This window comes from Aquarana catesbeiana, linkage group LG01, assembly GCF_042186555.1.
Source record: "Aquarana catesbeiana isolate 2022-GZ linkage group LG01, ASM4218655v1, whole genome shotgun sequence".
Classification (NCBI taxonomy): domain Eukaryota; kingdom Metazoa; phylum Chordata; class Amphibia; order Anura; family Ranidae; genus Aquarana; species Aquarana catesbeiana.
Genome location: NC_133324.1, coordinates 620,113,133 through 620,131,959, shown reverse-complemented (window position 1 = coordinate 620,131,959; position 18,827 = coordinate 620,113,133). Strand labels below are relative to the sequence as shown.

The 18,827-nt window shown below is 43.9% G+C and overlaps 1 protein-coding gene across 3 annotated transcripts in view; it reads right to left on the bottom strand.

Moving 5' to 3' along the window:
• Positions 1-18,827, bottom strand: part of RASSF6 (Ras association domain family member 6) — a 91,115-nt gene that overhangs the window by 11,518 nt on the left and 60,770 nt on the right. For all 3 annotated transcript variants that reach the window (XM_073600375.1, XM_073600365.1, XM_073600386.1), the window contains exon 6: positions 17,558-17,742. In XM_073600375.1, the coding sequence (XP_073456476.1) occupies positions 17,558-17,742 (185 nt within the window). The remainder of the gene's footprint in view (positions 1-17,557; positions 17,743-18,827) is intronic.

Here is an 18,827-nt window from a genome sequence, read left to right as displayed (position 1 = left end):
TAGCAGTGGAATAAGGCAGCATACAGAAATGACACTTATGCCGCGTACACACGATCGGACTTTACAGCATACTTGGTCCGGCGTACCGGATTTCGTCAGACAATTCGATCGTGTGTGGGCTCCAGCAGACTTTGTTTTATCAAAAGTTTGACAGACTTAGATTTGAAACATGTTTCAAAATCTATCCGATGGACTCGAGTCCGGTCGAAAAGTCCGCTCGTCTGTATGCTAGTTCAGTGCTACTGGCTATGAACTTCCTTGTTTTAGTCCGGTCGTACGTCATCACGTACGAATCCGTCGAACTTTGGTTAATCGTGTGTAGGCAAGTCCGTTCATTCCGAAAGTCCGTCGAAAAGTCCGCCGGGCAAAGAATGCCGTAAAGTCCGGTCGTGTGTACGTGGCATTAGTACTCTGAATTGAGAAAAAAACACACTATATAGTAAAGCATATATATATGCTTTATTCTTTTTTCATGTCAACGGTTTACTGACACTAACATGACCCTGTCATAACATACAACTTTCATAAACAAGTAGACCTGAAAAATAAGAGAAGAAATACTTACTTTTTTGCTGCCCATGCCTCAAGAATGCTGCTCTGTTCAGTAAAGATGTTCCTCCAAAGTCAGCAGGGAAACCAAAACTGCTGGGAGTGTCAAACATCTGGGTCACCCACTCTCATTGTTTCCTCTCTCATACCTTCACATCACTATGGAAGAGAGTATTGATGTGAATCTCAACAGGAGGAACCAAAAAGATCTATGAGGAGACCCAGGAGATTGTCACTTCTGGAATGTTGTATGTCATAACAGGGCCGGTTGTAACCAGTATATGCAAACTATGTATTATCCGACCATTGTCCATAAATGGCCGGGCGGCTTCAACTCTGGGCCAATTCTGACATTTCTCTCCTACATGTATTTTTTTTGCTAGAAAGCTAATAATAACCCTCAAACATGGGATTGTGTGATATAAAAATATGCGCCCGCCAGTTTATTCCCTGGATCCTCTACAAGAGGATCCAGGGAATAAAATGGTAGGCGCATATTTTTATGGCACACGATATTGGCGCAGTGGTTTGCAAATTTTCTGGAGAAAATACACTTTAATGAATTTTAATGCACAAAACACAATATAATCCCCCATTGTTTGGTAAAATATAAAAGATGATGTTATGCCAAGTAAGTAGATACCAAACATAACTACAAACGGTACCTAAAAATCTCCATAGGAGGCAGTTTAAAAGCCTTTAGAGCGTAACAGTTTAGAGTTACAGAGGATTCCTGGAGCTAAAATTATTTCTCTCACTCTGACATGCACGGCAATACATATGTGGTGGGATCGCTTTTTACATATGAGTGCAAGACCTACGTGCAAATTCACATTTGTGCATGAGCATGGAGGAACAGTGACAACTTTAAAATGTTGTACTTTATTCAGAAAAAAAATTACACCGTATCTTTATTTTTTAAATCTCTTTTATTGTTATCAGAAGGGATGAACAAGATCCCTTGTGATAGCATAGGCCATGACAGGTCCTCTTTATGGACAGATCTGGGGTCTAATAGACCCCAGATCTCTCCTCTGCCCTCCAAAGCATCTGATCAAACCAAGATCTGTTTGATCAGATGCTTGTACACGCTGGTAAGGGCTCGTTTACATGAAACCTAAACCGTAAGTGACAAAATCCTTGCCGCTTTTGGTTTCTGATGTCACACAGTGGGAGGAACAACATTAGTTTTTTTCTCACTGTGTCCCAGGAACCGGGTGCCGCCAGTCACATCCTTACCAGCGACAGGAGGGGGTGGGAAAAGTAAAAGTAATCCAGCAGCTTCTTAGCTGCCAGGATTGCTTTTACATTGAAAGGAGTTACCAGCCCTAAAAAATTATATCTCGATCATTGCTGCAGCGATGACCTAGATATCACCCTCCCAATCCAGCAACGTACCGGTACATTGCTGGACAGCATTAGCCTTTCCTTTGCATTGTGTCATTTCTGTGTGTCATTTCTGTGTCCATTAACTACTTCACGCTTGCGCTATAGCCAAAAGATGGCTACAGCGCAGACGCCAATTGCCGGGAGGGCGTCCCTGGACATCCTCCTGTTTACTTCCGCGAAGCGCGCTCCAGCAGGGAAATTCTGTGCTGGCCGTGTCCCTTGGACAGAGCCAGTCACAGATCGCTGTAAATGACCAATCACAGCGGCCGTTTACAGTGCAATCGGAGCTTCCAATGTAAATATATGAGATCATCTCTCATTGCCGGCTCTTCAAAAGTGTAATAGGTAGTCAACAAGTTAGATGTGTAATTTATGCTCCTAGAACACCTGACGGTGCTCCCTGCATATTGGGCCAGGTATTAGTGCCATCTGTCATCAGTGCCACATCAGTGTCATCAGTGCCACGTATCAGTGCCATCTGTCATCAGTGTCACGTATTAGTGCCATCTGTCATCAGCGCCACATCAGTGTCATCAGTGCCAAGTATCAGTGCCATCTGTCATCAGTGCCACATCAGTGTCATCAGTGCCACGTATCAGTGCCATCTGTCATCAGTGTCACGTATTAGTGCCATCTGTCATCAGCGCCACATCAGTGTCATCAGTGCCAAGTATCAGTGCCATCTGTCATCAGTGCCACATCAGTGTCATCAGGGCCACGTATCAGTGCCATCTGTCATCAGTGTCACGTATTAGTGCCATCTGTCATCAGCGCCACATCAGTGTCATCAGTGCCAAGTATCAGTGCCATCTGTCATCAGTGCCACGTCAGTGTCACGTGTCATTGTCCTGGTGCTCCAGGGCCTTCAAAAGTGTAATAGGTAGTCAACAAGTTAGATGTGTAATTTATGCTCCTAGAACACCTGACGGTGCTCCCTGCATATTGGGCCTCTCTATGTGGCCAGGCTGTGAAAAGGTCCCACACATGTGGTATCATAATACTCAGGAGGAGTAGCAGAATGTATTTTGGGGCGTTATTTGTGGTATACACATGCCATGTGAGAGAAATAACCTATTACAATTTTGTGGGAAAAAAAAAATCTTCATTTTGCAAAGAATTGTGGGAAAAAATGACAAAATGACAACAAAAGCTCACCATGCATCTTACTAAATACCTTGGAATGTCTACTTTCAAAAAAGGGGTCATTTGGGGGGTATTTGTACTTTCCTGACTTGTTCGGGTAGCAATAAATGACATAGGCCACCAGTACATCAAGTGTGATCAATTGTTTATGAATTGCACCACAGCATGTAGACTCTCACTTTCACAAAGACCAAATAATATCCACTAATTTGGGTTATTTTTTACCAAAGATATATAGCAGTATAAATTGTGGCCAAAATTTATGAAGAAAAATTAATAATCTGCAAAATTTTATCACAGAAACAAAGAAAAATGTTTTTTTTTTCAAAATTTTCGTTCTTTTTTCATTTATAGTGCAAAAAATAAAAAACCCAGAGGTGATCAAATACCACCAAAAGAAAGTCCTATTTGTATGAAAAAAGGACAAAAAAAATCATTTGGGTACAGTATTACATGACTGAGTAATTGTCATTCAAAGTGTGAGAGCGCTGAAAGCTGAAAATTGGTCTGGGCAGGAGGGGGGTTTAACCTCCCTGGCGGTATGATTATTTCAGACTTTAGGTGCTGAAAGCGGTACAATTATTTTGCATGGAAATTTGGCGTTTTATATTGTAGGCCTGTAATTCTTAACAATAACACACTTAAATCTGTCCAAACAAGAGTCTAGTAGATATCCCGGGTATGATGATGTTTGAAACACAAAAACATAAATTATAATATAATAAATAAATATAAATAATTAAAAAAAATAATAATATAATAATAATAAAATACATTTCCCCACGATTCACTATCGCTCAATTCTGCAAGTGTTCTAATTTACTATCGCTGTTTTCTAGCTGGTCTAAAGCCACTTTTGACATAAAGGGACACTTTTTGGTTGCTATGGACAATCTCCAGTTTCCAGGCAGAAAGAACAGTATATATCATATAAAACTGCATGCAGGGCATGGGCCAAAGCACTGGGGACAAAAGAGATGTGAAATAATTTCATACAGTACTGTAATCTGTAAGATTACAGTACTGTATGTGTTACGGTTTGTACATTTTTTTTAATTTGCTGCCAGGCCCCACCCCCATGCATCGCGGCGCTCGCAGGGAACAGAGCCTGGCACGGAGAGGCTTCGGAGGAGACAGAGCCCGCAGACACAGCGGGGGACATCGCAGGATCCTGGGGACAAGGTAAATATACCGCACCAGGATCCTGCAATGTAATCCCGAGGCTCGGGGTTACCGCTAATGGGACTGAAATTTAACCCCGAGCCACACTCGGGAATACCGTCAGGGAGGCTACGTGCCCAGTTGTCAAGTGGTTAAACACAGGAGATCACAAAACAAGGGTACAGGGACAAAGAAATTAGCTCTGTACCACATGATCACTGTGACCAATCCAAATGAAAACAAAGGCTGCTCTGTTTCCTCTCATATACTGATTGGCTGTTTAACCACTTCAATACCAGACACTTTCGCCCCTTCCCGCCCAGGACAACTTTCAGCGCTGTCGCACTTTGAATGACAATTACGCGGTCATGCTACACTGTACTCAAACAAAATTTTTATCATTTTGTTCCCACAAATAGAGCTTTCTTTTGGTGGTATTTGATCACCTCTGCGGTTTTTATTTTTTGCTAAACAAACTAAGGAAAAAGTTTTTCTTCGTTTCGGTTATAAAATGTTGTTTTCTCCTTCACTGACAGGCACTGATGAGGTGGCACTGATGAGGCAGCACTGATGGGCACTGATAAGGTGGCACTGATGGGCACTGATGAGGATGCACTGATATGTAGAATTGATGGGCACTGATATGCGGCAATGATATGCAACACTGATGGGCACCAATAGGCGGCACTGATATGCAGCACTGATGGGCACTGATAGGCGGCACTGATGGGCACTGACTGACGGCACTGATGAGCACTGACTGGTGGCTGTGATGGGCACTGACAGGCGGCTGTGATGGGCACTGACAGGCGGCACTGATTGGCAGATAGGCAGTAATGATTGGCACTGACAGGTGGCACTGACAGGTGGCACTGATGGGCAGCACTGATGTTGAGGTACTGACAGGTTTTACTGCTGGGCACTGAGATGGGCACTGACTGGCACTGTGGTGGGCACTGATTAGCACTGATATGGGCACTTTGATGGGCACTGTGAGCTGTGTTTTAATTGGGGCACTGACTGACAGCTGAGGGGGCACATCTGAGGTATTGTGGCACATTTGGGAGGGATGTGCTGATAATTAATGTGCTGATTATCAGCACAGACCCCCCCTCTGACAGGGAGAGCCGCCGATCGGCTCTCCCTGTCAGCGCGAACCAAGAAATGCAGTTTACCGGCAGGCTTCTTATCACGATCGGAGATGCGGGGTGTCAGACTGACGTGCCACACTCGCAATCGCCACGCTGCACGTCCCCGCTGGCACGCGTCGACATGTTATCCTGCTGGACATCATATGAGGCCCAGTCAGGATAACACAACCACTTCCCGGACGTCATTCTGCATACGGCAGGCGGGAAGTGGTTAAAGGATAAGATTAACACATTTAATATTATTATTATTTTTTTTAGGAGCTTGTAAGCATTGCACCCACGATCATCAGGTCATGGGTGCAATCTCAGGTTCCTGCCGACTGTCAGTGTATCTGTCTGCTCATACCTCATACAGGTGGGCAGTTACACTATAACAGGAAGACTCAATTAATTACCCAGAGCACCCACTAGAGCCCTGGTAGTTCATTGAGAACTACAAGTCGTCAGCTCTGAAAAGGATGTCGGTACTTGTAGTTCATTCATTCATAGATCTCTGTGACTGAATGACGTGCCCATGTGGGTGGAGCCCCGCATGGCCCTGTTTTTTTCAATTTGTGACAGCAGATGAGGGGAGAAGATCCCTGGCCCGCTGTCACATGGGGGAAGGGGGGGGGGGTAGATCTGTGAGAGTCTGCAGGAGTGGGAGCATGTTACATGTTCCACCCATGAAATGGGTGGAACATGCAACATGTTGACAAAGGTGAACTTATCCTTTAATAGGTTCAGAGAAATGATTAACTCTCTGTCTGTATTCTGTATGCAGAAACCCATATGTAATGGGAGAGTTTAATTTATTTGATTTGATTGTGCTGATCTTTGTATGTGTCTGTTAGACTTTTACCAGTAACACAGTAATAAAAAGCATATTTTGTGGGTGCACAGACTGTGCCATATGAGTGCTACACTGTGTAGACTCGAGTTTACCCACAATTCTGCACCATTCCATTTCCCCTCCCCTTCTTGCTCAAGGGTGCCGAGGTATATCACAATCCCAGCCATGCCCCTGTATATAAGTCTTTCGAAAATAACATTCTTTTTCAGGACTGTGGTATTTTGTTCTGCTACTTAAATATCAGATCATTTTGGGTTACAATGTGCCTATATTTTTTTTCATGGGGTAGCAAAGCATTCTTTGAACCTAATTGAGGGAGAAAAAGTCAGTATTGCAGCTCCTAATATTGCCACTAGATGTCAGAGAAATACAACTTTCTAGAACTTGACAACTCAAGTCACTTCTGTAATCTGCACCCAGTGTTTATTTTGTTGAAAAAAAAACGTACATTTTTTTATTGGGATTTTATGTGATAGACCAAAACAAAGTGGCACCTAATTATGAAGTGGAAGAAAAATGATAAAATGGTTTTCAATTTTTTTTACAAATAAATATGTGAAAAGTGTGGTGTGCATTTGTATTCCGCCCCCCTGAGTCAATACTTTGTAGAACCACCTTTCACTGCAATTACAGCTGCAAGTCTTTTTGAGTATGTCTCTACCAGCTTTGCACATCTAAAGAGTGACTTTTTTGCCCATTATTCTTTGCAAAATAGCTCAAGCTCTGTCAGATTGGATGGAAAGCATCTTTGAACAGCAATTTTCAAGTCTTGCCACAGATTCTCAATTGGATTTAGGTCTGGACTTTGACTGGGCCATTCTAACAAATTAATAAAGTTTGATATAAACCATTCCATTGTAGCTCTGGCTGTATGTTTAGGGTCGTTGTCCTGCTGAAAGGTGAACCTCTGCTCCAGTCTCAAGTCTTTTGCAGACTCTAAAGCCACGTACACACGAGCGGCATGTCCAACAGAAAAACGGAAGCTTTTCATCGTATATTCCGATCGTGTGTGTGCCTCATCTGACTTTTTTTTTTCGAAAATTCTGATGAACCTAGAAATAGAACATGTTCTAAATATTTCCGACGGAACCAATTCCTATTGGGAAAACCACTCGTCTGTATGCTGTTCCAACGGACCAAAAACGGCGCTTGCTCTGAAGCAAGTACGAGACGGAAGCTATTGGCTACTGGCTATTGGACTTCCTTTTTCTAGTCCAGTCCTACGTGCTGTACGTCACTGCGTTCAGGACAGTCGGACTTTGGTCGGACTTTGGTTTGACCGTGTGTAGGCAAGACCGCTTGAATGGAATTCCGTCAGAGTTCCGTCAGAGAAACCGTCTGAGTTTATTCCGACGGTTAACCGGTCGTGTGTACGCGGCATAACAGGTTTTCTTCTAAGATTGCCCTTTATTTGGCTCCATCCATCTTCACATTAACTCTGACCAGCTTTCCTGTCCCTTTGAGGGAATACCTTTACTGACATCCCTTTTCACATATCTGCAGAATTGCACACATTTTTCCTTGGCCTTATCCATCTTACCATCGCAACAGGTTGGTTTATACATGCATTCATGCATTCTATCATATACCTTGTTACTATTTTGCTAATTTAGCAATGTTTGATTATATACATATCACATTACATTTTAGCTGACACCTAAACGGATTATTTAGGATCTCCAAGGTCACTCCTTTCTACCCATACCATGTCTGCCTTCCCATTGTTTCTTGGTCTGGGTTTTTTGGTTGGCTCCGTTTCTTCAGCTCCCTTCCCAAGCATATATTGCTGCCATCCTGGGTGAACATGCCACAGGCACCTAGGCTTTGCCGATTGGTGAGTATGGGGTCTTTCTTTTTTCTGTGAGGCCCCTCTTACCATTTGTCCATCATTTATTCATGTGTTACATTACTTTTTGATCATTCGTTTCCAGATATATTCCACATGAATCCACCCCTGAAGAGCGAGCCCCATCTCGTGAAACGCGTTGGATGTTATAGATGTCATGTATACTCATGTACTTTAAATGCAATCTTTAACTATGTGCAATATTGTATCGGCTTTGCCTTTGTATGTTACTTTTTTATGTGTGATTATTTCTGTAATAAATACTTTACTGTACATTTGTCAGTTTTATTGGCCAATTGTGCACACCTCATTTAAAGTCCCAAGAGCGATATTCAGGTTTCTATTGTACTATTAGGGATGGAGGTGTGTTACTGGTGACACCAGACTTTTCTTTTATTTATATGATGTTTATATGATGTTTGGCAGTTCTAAAGAAACAATGCATTCAAATTTAACTAAACCCATGAGATTTTAGTCGACTAATATATACTGGGGATTTTAGTCGACTAAAATACGACTAAAACAACTCAGATGACTAAAATACGACTAAAACTAAAATGGTATTTTAGTCAAAAGACTATAACTAAAACTGAATCAAATTTTGATGTCAAAATTAACACAGTCTGCACCACGCTAATCAAAGGGATCTAGCTAAATAGCTGAAATTGCTATTCCTGACGCCACCATGGCAACATACTAGTGATAGGCTCCGCCTCTCTTCCACTCCTTCAGGACCAGTGAATAGCATAAATTAAAGGCCACACCCCATTCTTCTTTTTTTCCTCATACCTCCATGCACCAGTGAAGAGTAAGCAGTACTATGTTCCCACCTCTGCCTCTGTGCAGCATCCGGCTGGGTTGAGCCTCCGCCAGTGCAAAGTCCCAGCGATCGGGCCGCTAAATAGCCTGGGAACTCCTTCTGTGGGTCTTGATGGGGTCCTGAAATGTTTCCTCTTTAGGAACAAAATCTGCCAGTTAGTGTCTGCAGGCTGAGGCTTGGGGGGGGCAGCTAGTTCATTCATTTCACTCCTTTGGTCCCTTGTATCTCACAGGGCTTCCTATCCCTTTTTGTTTTTCTTTTCTGTCTCCCTATATGTTTCCCCTTTTTTACTTTGATCTTTTCCTTTTCTGGGCCTTCTTTGGCTCCATTTTTTTGATTATGTTTGCCCTTTTGCTTGTTTTATCCTGTGCTGGACTGTTTTCTCTGTGCTGGAAGCGCTCTTGATGACATCATTGGGCTGTGCCAGTCTGTACATGCACACTGGCTGGCGGGAGTACCGACCGCCATTTTTCTTTTGGGAAAAGCTGCCCTCTTGTTAATAATGAGGGTCAGAGTCACAGGGTAGATCTATAGATCTCCAGGGATAATTAGAGGGGCTCAAACGGCCCTGGAGGTTTGGTCAGGCAGAGCCTCCTTTACCTGGCTCTGGATCGTTCTTCCCTCTGCTTCCTGGAACAGGCGAGCTTTCCTTCAATGCCCCCTGCTCTTTGTTTCAGGTATGGCACAACAAAAAAAAACCTGTGTTTATACCTATATATATGGGTGTATACACATATGTGTATGTATGGGCAATTATGTATTTCCCTTAGACTTTTGTTTAAAAGAAAAAAAAAAAGGAACACTTTTTTATTTTTTTTCTTACCAATGTATATTTTTCTCTTTCATCTCTAAACCTTATGCTCTCTGATTCTATTTTCCTTTTCAGCTATCCTTGTTTTCTTCAGCTGGCCATCCTATTTGTCCTCAAACCATGAGTCAGTCACCATTTATACAAAAAACCCTCAAATTCAAAGGTGGGAGACCATCATGCGGTAAGTTTCAGGAAAAGAGTGCCTCCCTTTGCGGATTGCTTTGAATTTTTTCAGCCCAGCATGCTCATGCTCTCTAAGTTTAAGAGCCACGGAAGGCAGACGTTATTTGGAGGAACATAGCCCTAGAGGCCGCTCCCATTCAAGGGGAAAGTTCCAAGGATTATGTTATTGCTTCTGCCTAGAGCAACGCTACCGTACCAGCAAAAGTCATGTGACGCAATACCTATGCCCAATAGGCTGGTGAGTAAAAACTGCCTGGAGGAGTTCGCAGTTGGCAGGTAACACTCAAATATCATTGTTATTGAAGAGGGTGGCGTAAGATTTTATGCTGTACTTATTTCAATTATCTCGGCCAGGCAGACCCCTCCTAGTTGCCTGTCACTAGAAGAGCATCCTGGCACCTCGGCAGGTGGCATTATCCCACTTAATTCCGCTACTCTGGCCAGTGGACAGCCTACAAACAGTAGTAGCTCCTCTTCATCAGAGGTAGGCCCAGAACTGCTTGGCTTCAGTTTTCCCTCTATTGTACTTTGTATCCAGACAGTCAAGCAGGCCAATTGTATGGGTAAAGTCATATTCACCCTTTCTTCAGAACAGCAAAGTCCGGAGGGAAAATTTCCTTTATTTGTCTATACAGGTTTTATCCTCGTTAGAGATTGGATAGCATTGCTTTAATCCCTGCCTACATTAGATACAATGTTTGAAACTTTGGGCTGCGTTTGTTTTCTCAGGCAAATTTGGTTTAAGATATCTTATAACAGGAAATCTCTGTGTTGGTAGGAAACTTAACACAGCCATACCAGGAGTGACAGGAAGTCCGTCCTGCTCCAGCAAGATGGGAAGCAAAGGAATAGGGAATGTTCCTCCTCTCAGCAGGTTTCATTCTTCTAGGCAGATGGGCTGCTATAATACATACATATCAGACCTAGGGGGGGTTTTGTCCTAATTTCATTCACAAAAAGTATATACAGGCTTCAATTAAACCCTGTATGTAGTTTGCAAGGGATGGTGGCTAGCGTCCGGTTGTAGATCTGAAGACAAACTTTTTTTTATCCCCTTTGAGATGTTCAAAATAGAGTCCATTAAACCAGCACAGCTAGATGGCAAAATGCTATTTTTGGATCTTCACGATAACTATTCAAACATCCCAAAATATTTATTTCTTTCATAATTGGTAAGCTTGTGATCGGCTAGACGCATTTCCAGTTTAACAGTCTGCCTTTTGGCCTATGCAGGTCTCTGAGAGTGTTCACAAGGGTTCTCAGTGTAGTGTTAGCTCCACCCAGAGAACAAGTTCTTCAGGTGCGCCGCTGCCTGAACAACATTATTCTTCTATCCAGAGGTCTGAAACAATTGCTCACGCACCAAGAGATTCTTATAAACACCCTGCGGGGATATGGCCGGTTTATTAACTCTCTAACTTAACAGGTAGTATGCCGGGAGGTACTCTGCCAACTCCTCTGTTCTGCTTCCACCAGAGAAAACAGTGGCATTCAAAGAAGCAATGCTGAACAAAGTAATCTCCACTTGTTTTTACCATTTCTCAGTGCCTCAATCTTTGGAGCACAATGTCATCATACCAATAATCCCTTGACTTTGACAGTTCAAGCTGGGATTCTTAGCACAATAGAGGAAACAGAGTCTGACACAGTTATCAACTGTCACTCAGTATGAGTAGGAGTATACGGTGGTGGCTGAAGAGAGAGAATCTGATGAAGTCGCCCCGTTAGAACCATTAGACTAGATCACAAGTGCTATTCATCTCAGCAAAGATAGCCTGAAAGGCACACTGTGAGAAACCATCGGTTCAGTACAATGGGAGATTCCCAGCCAAGCGGGGTAGTATTAAATACCCTAGAAATCCAAGCAGCTTCTTTAGCACCTTTCGCCTTACTACACAGAATCAAGAGAAGATCAATCTCTCTGAATTTGCACAACATGGCAGCAGTTGCCTATTATATTCATCACCAAGGAGGAACTTGTGGCAATATGCTATTAAGAGAGGTGAACCCCACGCTTTCGGGGTCAGGAAATCACCTGCAAATTCCGAAAGCAGTTTACCTCCTAGGGGACTTGAACACACAGACAGACTGACCGTCATGCAAACTTTCCAAAGCACGAGTGTGCCCTACACTGTAGGTCTTCTATGAGCTGATCCACAGGTGGGGCCAACCACAGACAGACTACATTGCTTCTCACAGCAATTTCAAACTTAGGAGGATGTCTGAATCAGTTCCACACCCCAAGGCAGAGGGGAAAAATGCCTTGATTTGCTCCATGGATCTGCAATCTAGCCTATATATTTTCCAACAACATTTCTCGTAATAAGATTCCTCTTGAGGCTGTCGAGAGTAAACATGGTAGTCATAGCCATTCCTCCATTTTGACAATGAGGGCCTTGAGTTTTCGTGGCCATTCATTTCATGAGACAGAAGCCAATTCCCCTTTACACATATGCAGGCCGTGGCTGCAAATAGGACGACTGATAATGAAAGCTTGAGAACCTAGCCTGCTTCAGGGTGATATCTACCTTGTGGAGTGTGAGAAGGCACTTTACTAACAACATCTATGCCAAAATCTGGAACAAGTTTGCATTATTTCTCAGCATGGCGTGATATTGATACTACGGCACCTCCGGTGACAGCTGTTCTGGACTTCTTGTAGACCAGATTAGACATGAGCCTTAGCCTATATTCCTTGAGATTGCAAGTGTCGACTAGGTTGGCAATAAAAAGGCTTAAATGTGCCAGAAATCCTTTCGTATGCACAAATTTTGAAGACAGTCAGGAGGTTTCGACCACCACAAAAGAGGATCTTTCCCAGTGGAATCTATCTGTGTTGCTGGATTTCAAATCAGTTCGACCATTTGCTGCAGCAGAACAGTGTTCAGTTTGTGACATTACCTACTAGGCAAGATCTTCAAGCAGAAGGATGTCTGAGATTCAAGCTCGGAGAGCTTCAGAAAATGATATTGTTTTCCTTCCAGAAGGAGTAGACTTATGTCCGGTGGAGCATCTTGTATCAAGGGTAGCGACAGCCCTCCATCTAACAGTCATCTGGGCATTGCCTAACTTCCCAGAGGATCACTCAGGAGGGTCACACAAATTGGATGTGTACAGAACTTGAAGTCCCTTTTCACAATTGCCCTTTTCAGATCATGTAATAAGCCTTTCATCTTTCCAGCTGGAATTCGTCAGGGAAAAGAGGCTACCTCCTGGACTTGGTAGCAGTGGCGGCCCGTCCATAGGGGGCAGACGGATGCCGCCCCCAAAGCTAGTGACAAAAAAAAAAAGAAAAAAAAAAAGAGCCCTTTAAAAAAAAAATGTAAAAAGTTCTTTAAGTTCACTGTGCTCGGGCTCCAGCCACAGTGCACTATGGAAGCGTCATGCCAATGCAATCCCGTGATTGCAGGCGTGACGCTACATTTGCTGGGTTTTGTATTGCTTTGTGGTGCAAAGCTAAGCACCTCTCCATTCTCATTGGGTCAGTCTTCTGTCTGTCTGCCTATCTGACCATTAGCACCGCCATAGGACTTGGGCGGTGCTTTCCCCGGGCAGCTGTGTCACTTTCGGTTTCTGTGCCAGTGGGAAGTCTGCTCCATGAAGCAAGAATCAAGGTAATGTGATCTGACACTCTGTCAGTGTCTCTCCGTCCACATGCCTTTGAATGTTCTCATCCTGTGATGATGATCTGTGATCGGACGGTGGAGGGAGGGGGGGTGCCCTGCTTTTCTGTGCCCGGGAATTAACCTTCATTCACCCAGCAATCTGCAGGAGCATTTTATGACATTTGATCTCCTGTATGTGTGCCATGAGGGGTCTCAGCACTGTGTCCTGCTACAGCCACTGTATACAGTATATCCTCATCTTTACCATCTCTATCTATCTCTATCCCTCTGTCTGTCTGTCTATCTATCTATCTATCTATCTATCTATCTATCTATCAACAAAAAAGTCCAAATAAAAATCCAAATAAATCCAACTGAAGTGTTAGTCCACAATGAAGTAGGTGCAAAAAATGCTTCACAAACTTGCAGGAGTACAGTGACACCCCCTTTTGCATCCCCACTCACCAGAACAGGATAACCCCCAGCTTTTCAGTCCAGGGGTCACTTCAGGCTTGTAGTGAGCTGGGGGGTCATCCTTTTCTGGTGAGTGTTGATTGTTGATTTCACTTATATTGTGTGTTGCGAGCGCTGTATTTTTTTATCCACATTTATCCAAGTGATTAGCACCTTGTTTACAGCAGCTGCATTTCATTATCACTTAGTTGTTTCCATCAGCGCAAGTTTATATTTAGTAATATATTTTCACATCTGTCTGCCTGTCTATCGATCTGCCTGTCTATCGATCTGGCTGTCTATCGATCTGTCTGTCTATTGATCTGTCTGTCTGTCTGCCTATCGATCTGCCTGCCTATCGATCTGTCTGCCTGCCTATCGATCTGCCTGCCTATCGACCTGTCTGTCTATCGATCTGCCTGCCTGCCTATCGATCTGCCTGCCTATCGATCTGTCTGTCTGTGTACCTATCTGCCTGCCTATCCATCTGCCTGCCTATTGACCTGTCTGTCTATCGATCTGTCTGCCTGCCTATCGATCTGCCTGCCTATCGATCTGCCTGCCTATGTACCTATCTGCCTGCCTATCGACCTGTCTGTCTATGTACCTAGCTGCCTATGTACCTAGCTGCCTGCCTATCAATCTGCCTGCCTATCGACCTGCCTGCCTATCAACCTGTCTATCTGTGTACCTATCTGCCTGCCTATTGATCTGCCTGCCTATCGATCTGTCTGTCTATCGATCTGTCTGTCTATCGATCTGTCTGTCTGTGTACCTATCGATCTGCCTGTCTATCGATCTGCCTGCCTATCGACCTGTCTGTCTATCGACCTGTCTGCCTGCCTATGGATCTGCCTGCCTATCGACCTGTCTGTCTATCGATCTGTCTGTCTGTGTACCTATCTGTCTATCGATCTGCCTGCCTATCGATCTGTCTGCCTATCGACCTGTCTGTCTATGTACCTATCTGCCTGCCTATCGATCTGCCTGCCTATCAATCTGCCTGCCTATCGACCTGTTTGTCTATGTACCTATCTGCCTGCCTATCGATCTGCCTGCCTATCGACCTGTCTGTCTATCGATCTGTCTGCCTGCCTATCGATCTGCCTGCCTATCGATCTGTCTGCCTATCGATCTGCCTGCCTATCGACCTGTCTGTCTGTGTACCTATCTGTCTATCGATCTGCCTGCCTATCGATCGGCCTGCCTATCGATCTGTCTGTCTGTGTACCTATCTGCCTGCCTATCGATCTGCCTGTCTATGTACCTATCTGCCTGCCTATCGATCTGCCTGTCTATGTACCTATCTGCCTGCCTATCGACCTGTCTGTCTATGTATCGATCTGCCTGCCTATCGACCTGTCTGTCTGTGTGCCTATCTGCCTGTCTATCGATTTGCCTTCCTATGTACCTATCTGCCTGCCTATCAATCTGTCTGTCTATGTACCAATCTGTCTGTCTGTGTACCTATCTGCCTGTCTATTGGTCTGTCTGTCTGTCTGTGTACCTATCTGCCTGTCTATCGAGCTGTCTGTCTGTGTACCCATCGATCTGTCTGTCTGTGTACCCTTTGATCTGTCTGTCTGTCTGTCTGTGTACCCATCGATCTGTCTGTCTGTGTACCCATCGATCTGTCTATCTGTCTGTCTGTGTACCCATCGATCTGTCTGTCTGTCTGTGTACCTATCTGCCTGCCTATCGATCAGTCTGTCTGTAGGCCCTATCTAGGGGGGGCTTTGTTTGCGCCCCCCCCAAAAAACACTGGATCAGGGACACTGTAAAAAAAGATGCTAGCATCCACAGTAGGGAAACACTCTGTTTCCTCTCACAGCTGATTGCTGTGTGAGAGGAAGCAAAGCACTGGTTGCAAAATGCATTTGTTTATATTTGTGATCACTGTGATTGGTCATAGCAATCATATGATATAGGACTAATTTCAGTGGCTCTGTACCCTTGTTTCTTCATCTGCAATGGACATGGAGTGTCCTCGTGTAGATACTAGAGGGCATGCACCATTTTAAAATGGCCTCCTGCCCTCAGAAGAAAGCCGCCTGGTCATTCATGTACATGCTGGATGGCAAGTGGTTAACTAAATATATTTCTTCCTACATTTTTCTAGTTTCAGTATACACAACCCTACTGGTTAACTCGGAAGCTGCAAATGGCTTGGATTTTTGGATATCTACCTGAGCTTTCTTTATATATTTTTGCCCATAAATTATTTTATAATACACCAGCTACAGTATGCAGAGCTTGTACTCTAAGCAGGTTGTTAATTATTACCAATGGCATGCTCTTACACTACGGACATAATTAATTACAGGCTATGCCTCAGTGGCAATTATTTACAGCTGCAATGAAGGAGCGACAGTAGCCATCAAAGTAAAAATAATGACCCAGGTGTGGTGGAGATGCTGTGGTCTAGCACAGGGGTCCCTAATCTTTTTGGTACGGGTTAAGGGTTTCGTGGGAAGAAAATTTTGCCAAGGACGGGGGGATAGTCGAGGTTGACGGGGAATTCGGCAGCAGGTGATTTGTAGGGTGAATGGCTGGTGTTAGCTCTTCAATCATCCCGACACCATGCTTGATATGGTATCAGGATGATTGAATCACATTGTTTGCATTACTACATTGTAATATATAATGAAATTGTTCACTCACCATAATGCAGAATCAGTGGGAGCCCTGAGCTTGTCACTTGCCACTGCCGCCTGCCACCAGATACAGCGTGCCACTTGCCACCATTGCCTGCCACCAGATGCAGCTTGCCACTTGCCACCCATAGCCTGCCACCAGATGCAGCTTGTCACTTGTCACCCATAGCCTGCCACCAAATGCAGAATGCCACTTGCCACCCATAGCCCGCCACCAGATGCTCACCCCTCCAATCCCCGCTCTAGGAGACTTCAATCGTGCCTTTGTTTACAGCAGAACTGGAGCAGGCCAACCTCATGCTGCCTTTCCTCAACTCAGTCCGACACACCGGAGCTTCTGGAAGGTGCACGCCCCTCCCACCGAAGGCTGCCTCGTGGCGACTTGATATCCCCCTTCAGCCACCAAATAGCTCATCTCCATGCGTCCACCATGATGCCACCTGATGTGCCTCCTCCAAGTGGCAGTGTGGCCCGGTGTCTGACAGACCACCAGTTTGAAAAGACATAGAGTTAAAATGTGCTGAGTTGATGTTCTAAGCAAGCAAGGTAAAGGTATAGTCCACACACTTATTGCAATGTCAAGGTTGCCTTCCCAACTGATAGTGCAACATACTATGTTTTCCCTACAAACAGCACATTCCATTCTATCTACAACAGAAGTGATAAGATTAGTGACTTAACTGTACATTATTAAACCACCCTGACTGTACTTTCTTGTAAATAGGATAAACAACACTCAGTTTGCCAAACTTATTTGAATGACAGCACTAAAGCCAGTCACAATATAAACTCACACCATTAGCCTAATATCTGCTGTACAGGTAACAAGAGGATATTACAAATGCAGATTTCAAGTATTATTACACAAACCTAGCGCTGAAAGGCTACAGTCCTATATTTGCTAACTATTGTAAATAATGGTAGAATATTTCTAGATGATCGCAGAAGCTTGCCTCTTACCTTATAGTTATAGAAGTGTCCATTGATGGAAAACCGATGCTTCTGTAGTTGGCTCCTGTCTGGAGTGTCTGGACGAATCCTTTTCCTAACTAGTGCGGCATCACTCATGGTGCGGTATAAAGACGGCGAATCAGGGTCATGGTCATTAAGGTGGGGCTTCAGAGTGCTACTGTTATAGTCACGATCTGAAGGGGTTATAGGAAGAAACCACAACAGGTTAGGATGAACTAAAATATGCAAAGTGTATTAAGAAATTTGATATTTTTAAAGTAGAATTCCAGCCAAAAATAACAAGATGGAAATGAATAGCCCATTAAAAGTTAAAATAACAAAACCAGCTTTTTTTTGTAATTTTTTTTCTCAATCCAGAGATTTATCCTGCAGCACTTTTTTCTACCATTACATTTCCCAAGTTTGATGGCCCGCAACGCTCAACCCACTTCTTCGGAGCCCAGGTTGTCCTTCACTCGGCTGAACAGGGACTGTACACAGCTTGGCACTGTGTACTGAGCCAAAATACAGACTGAGTTAAAGTTTCCCTGTTTTTGCTACAGAGAAAGAGGAGTTATTTATATTCCTATGATCCTTGTATCTGGATTGTGAGGCTTTGTACTTGCAACCTTTAAATTAATGCATGTATTGCACATAAGAAGATCCACTAGGTTTTTCGCATTGTTTTGTAACTGTTGTGTCAGCATAGGATTGAGAGAGCTGTTGTATGTGAGCTACTGCAGTGTGCTTTCCCTGAAGCTGTATTTACACATTGGCGTTTTGAATCTTGGGCAGAATCGCCACCCAGGCCAGGTGTGAATGACAAATTGCACAACGCACATTTAAGATGCCATTCATTTGAATGGCATCTAAAAGGCTTGTCGTCCAAAAGAAGTTCAGGAGCTTCTTTTGGGCAACATGCTTCATGTGACGTTGTTTGCCGTGATTGCAACGCGATTTATCGCACGGCAATCGCACTAGACCCGCACTGCGTTTTTAGGTACCATTTAAATGAACGGCATCTGAAATGTGCGTTTTGCAATTTGTCATTCACACCTGGGAGTTTTTAAATTGTGAGCAGAATTGCAGCGATTCTGCCCATGATTCAAAACGCCCATGTGAATGCAGCTTTAGTGTGCACTGCAATCTGCTAAATCCTTCCTATTAGGCAGTTTATTCAGCCCCTGGTCCACTGCTGCTCTGTCTGACAGCAGAGACAGGATAATATCACTGCTACTGCCCTGCAACTCCTCTCCTCTTCCCGAGGAGGGGGTAGAGA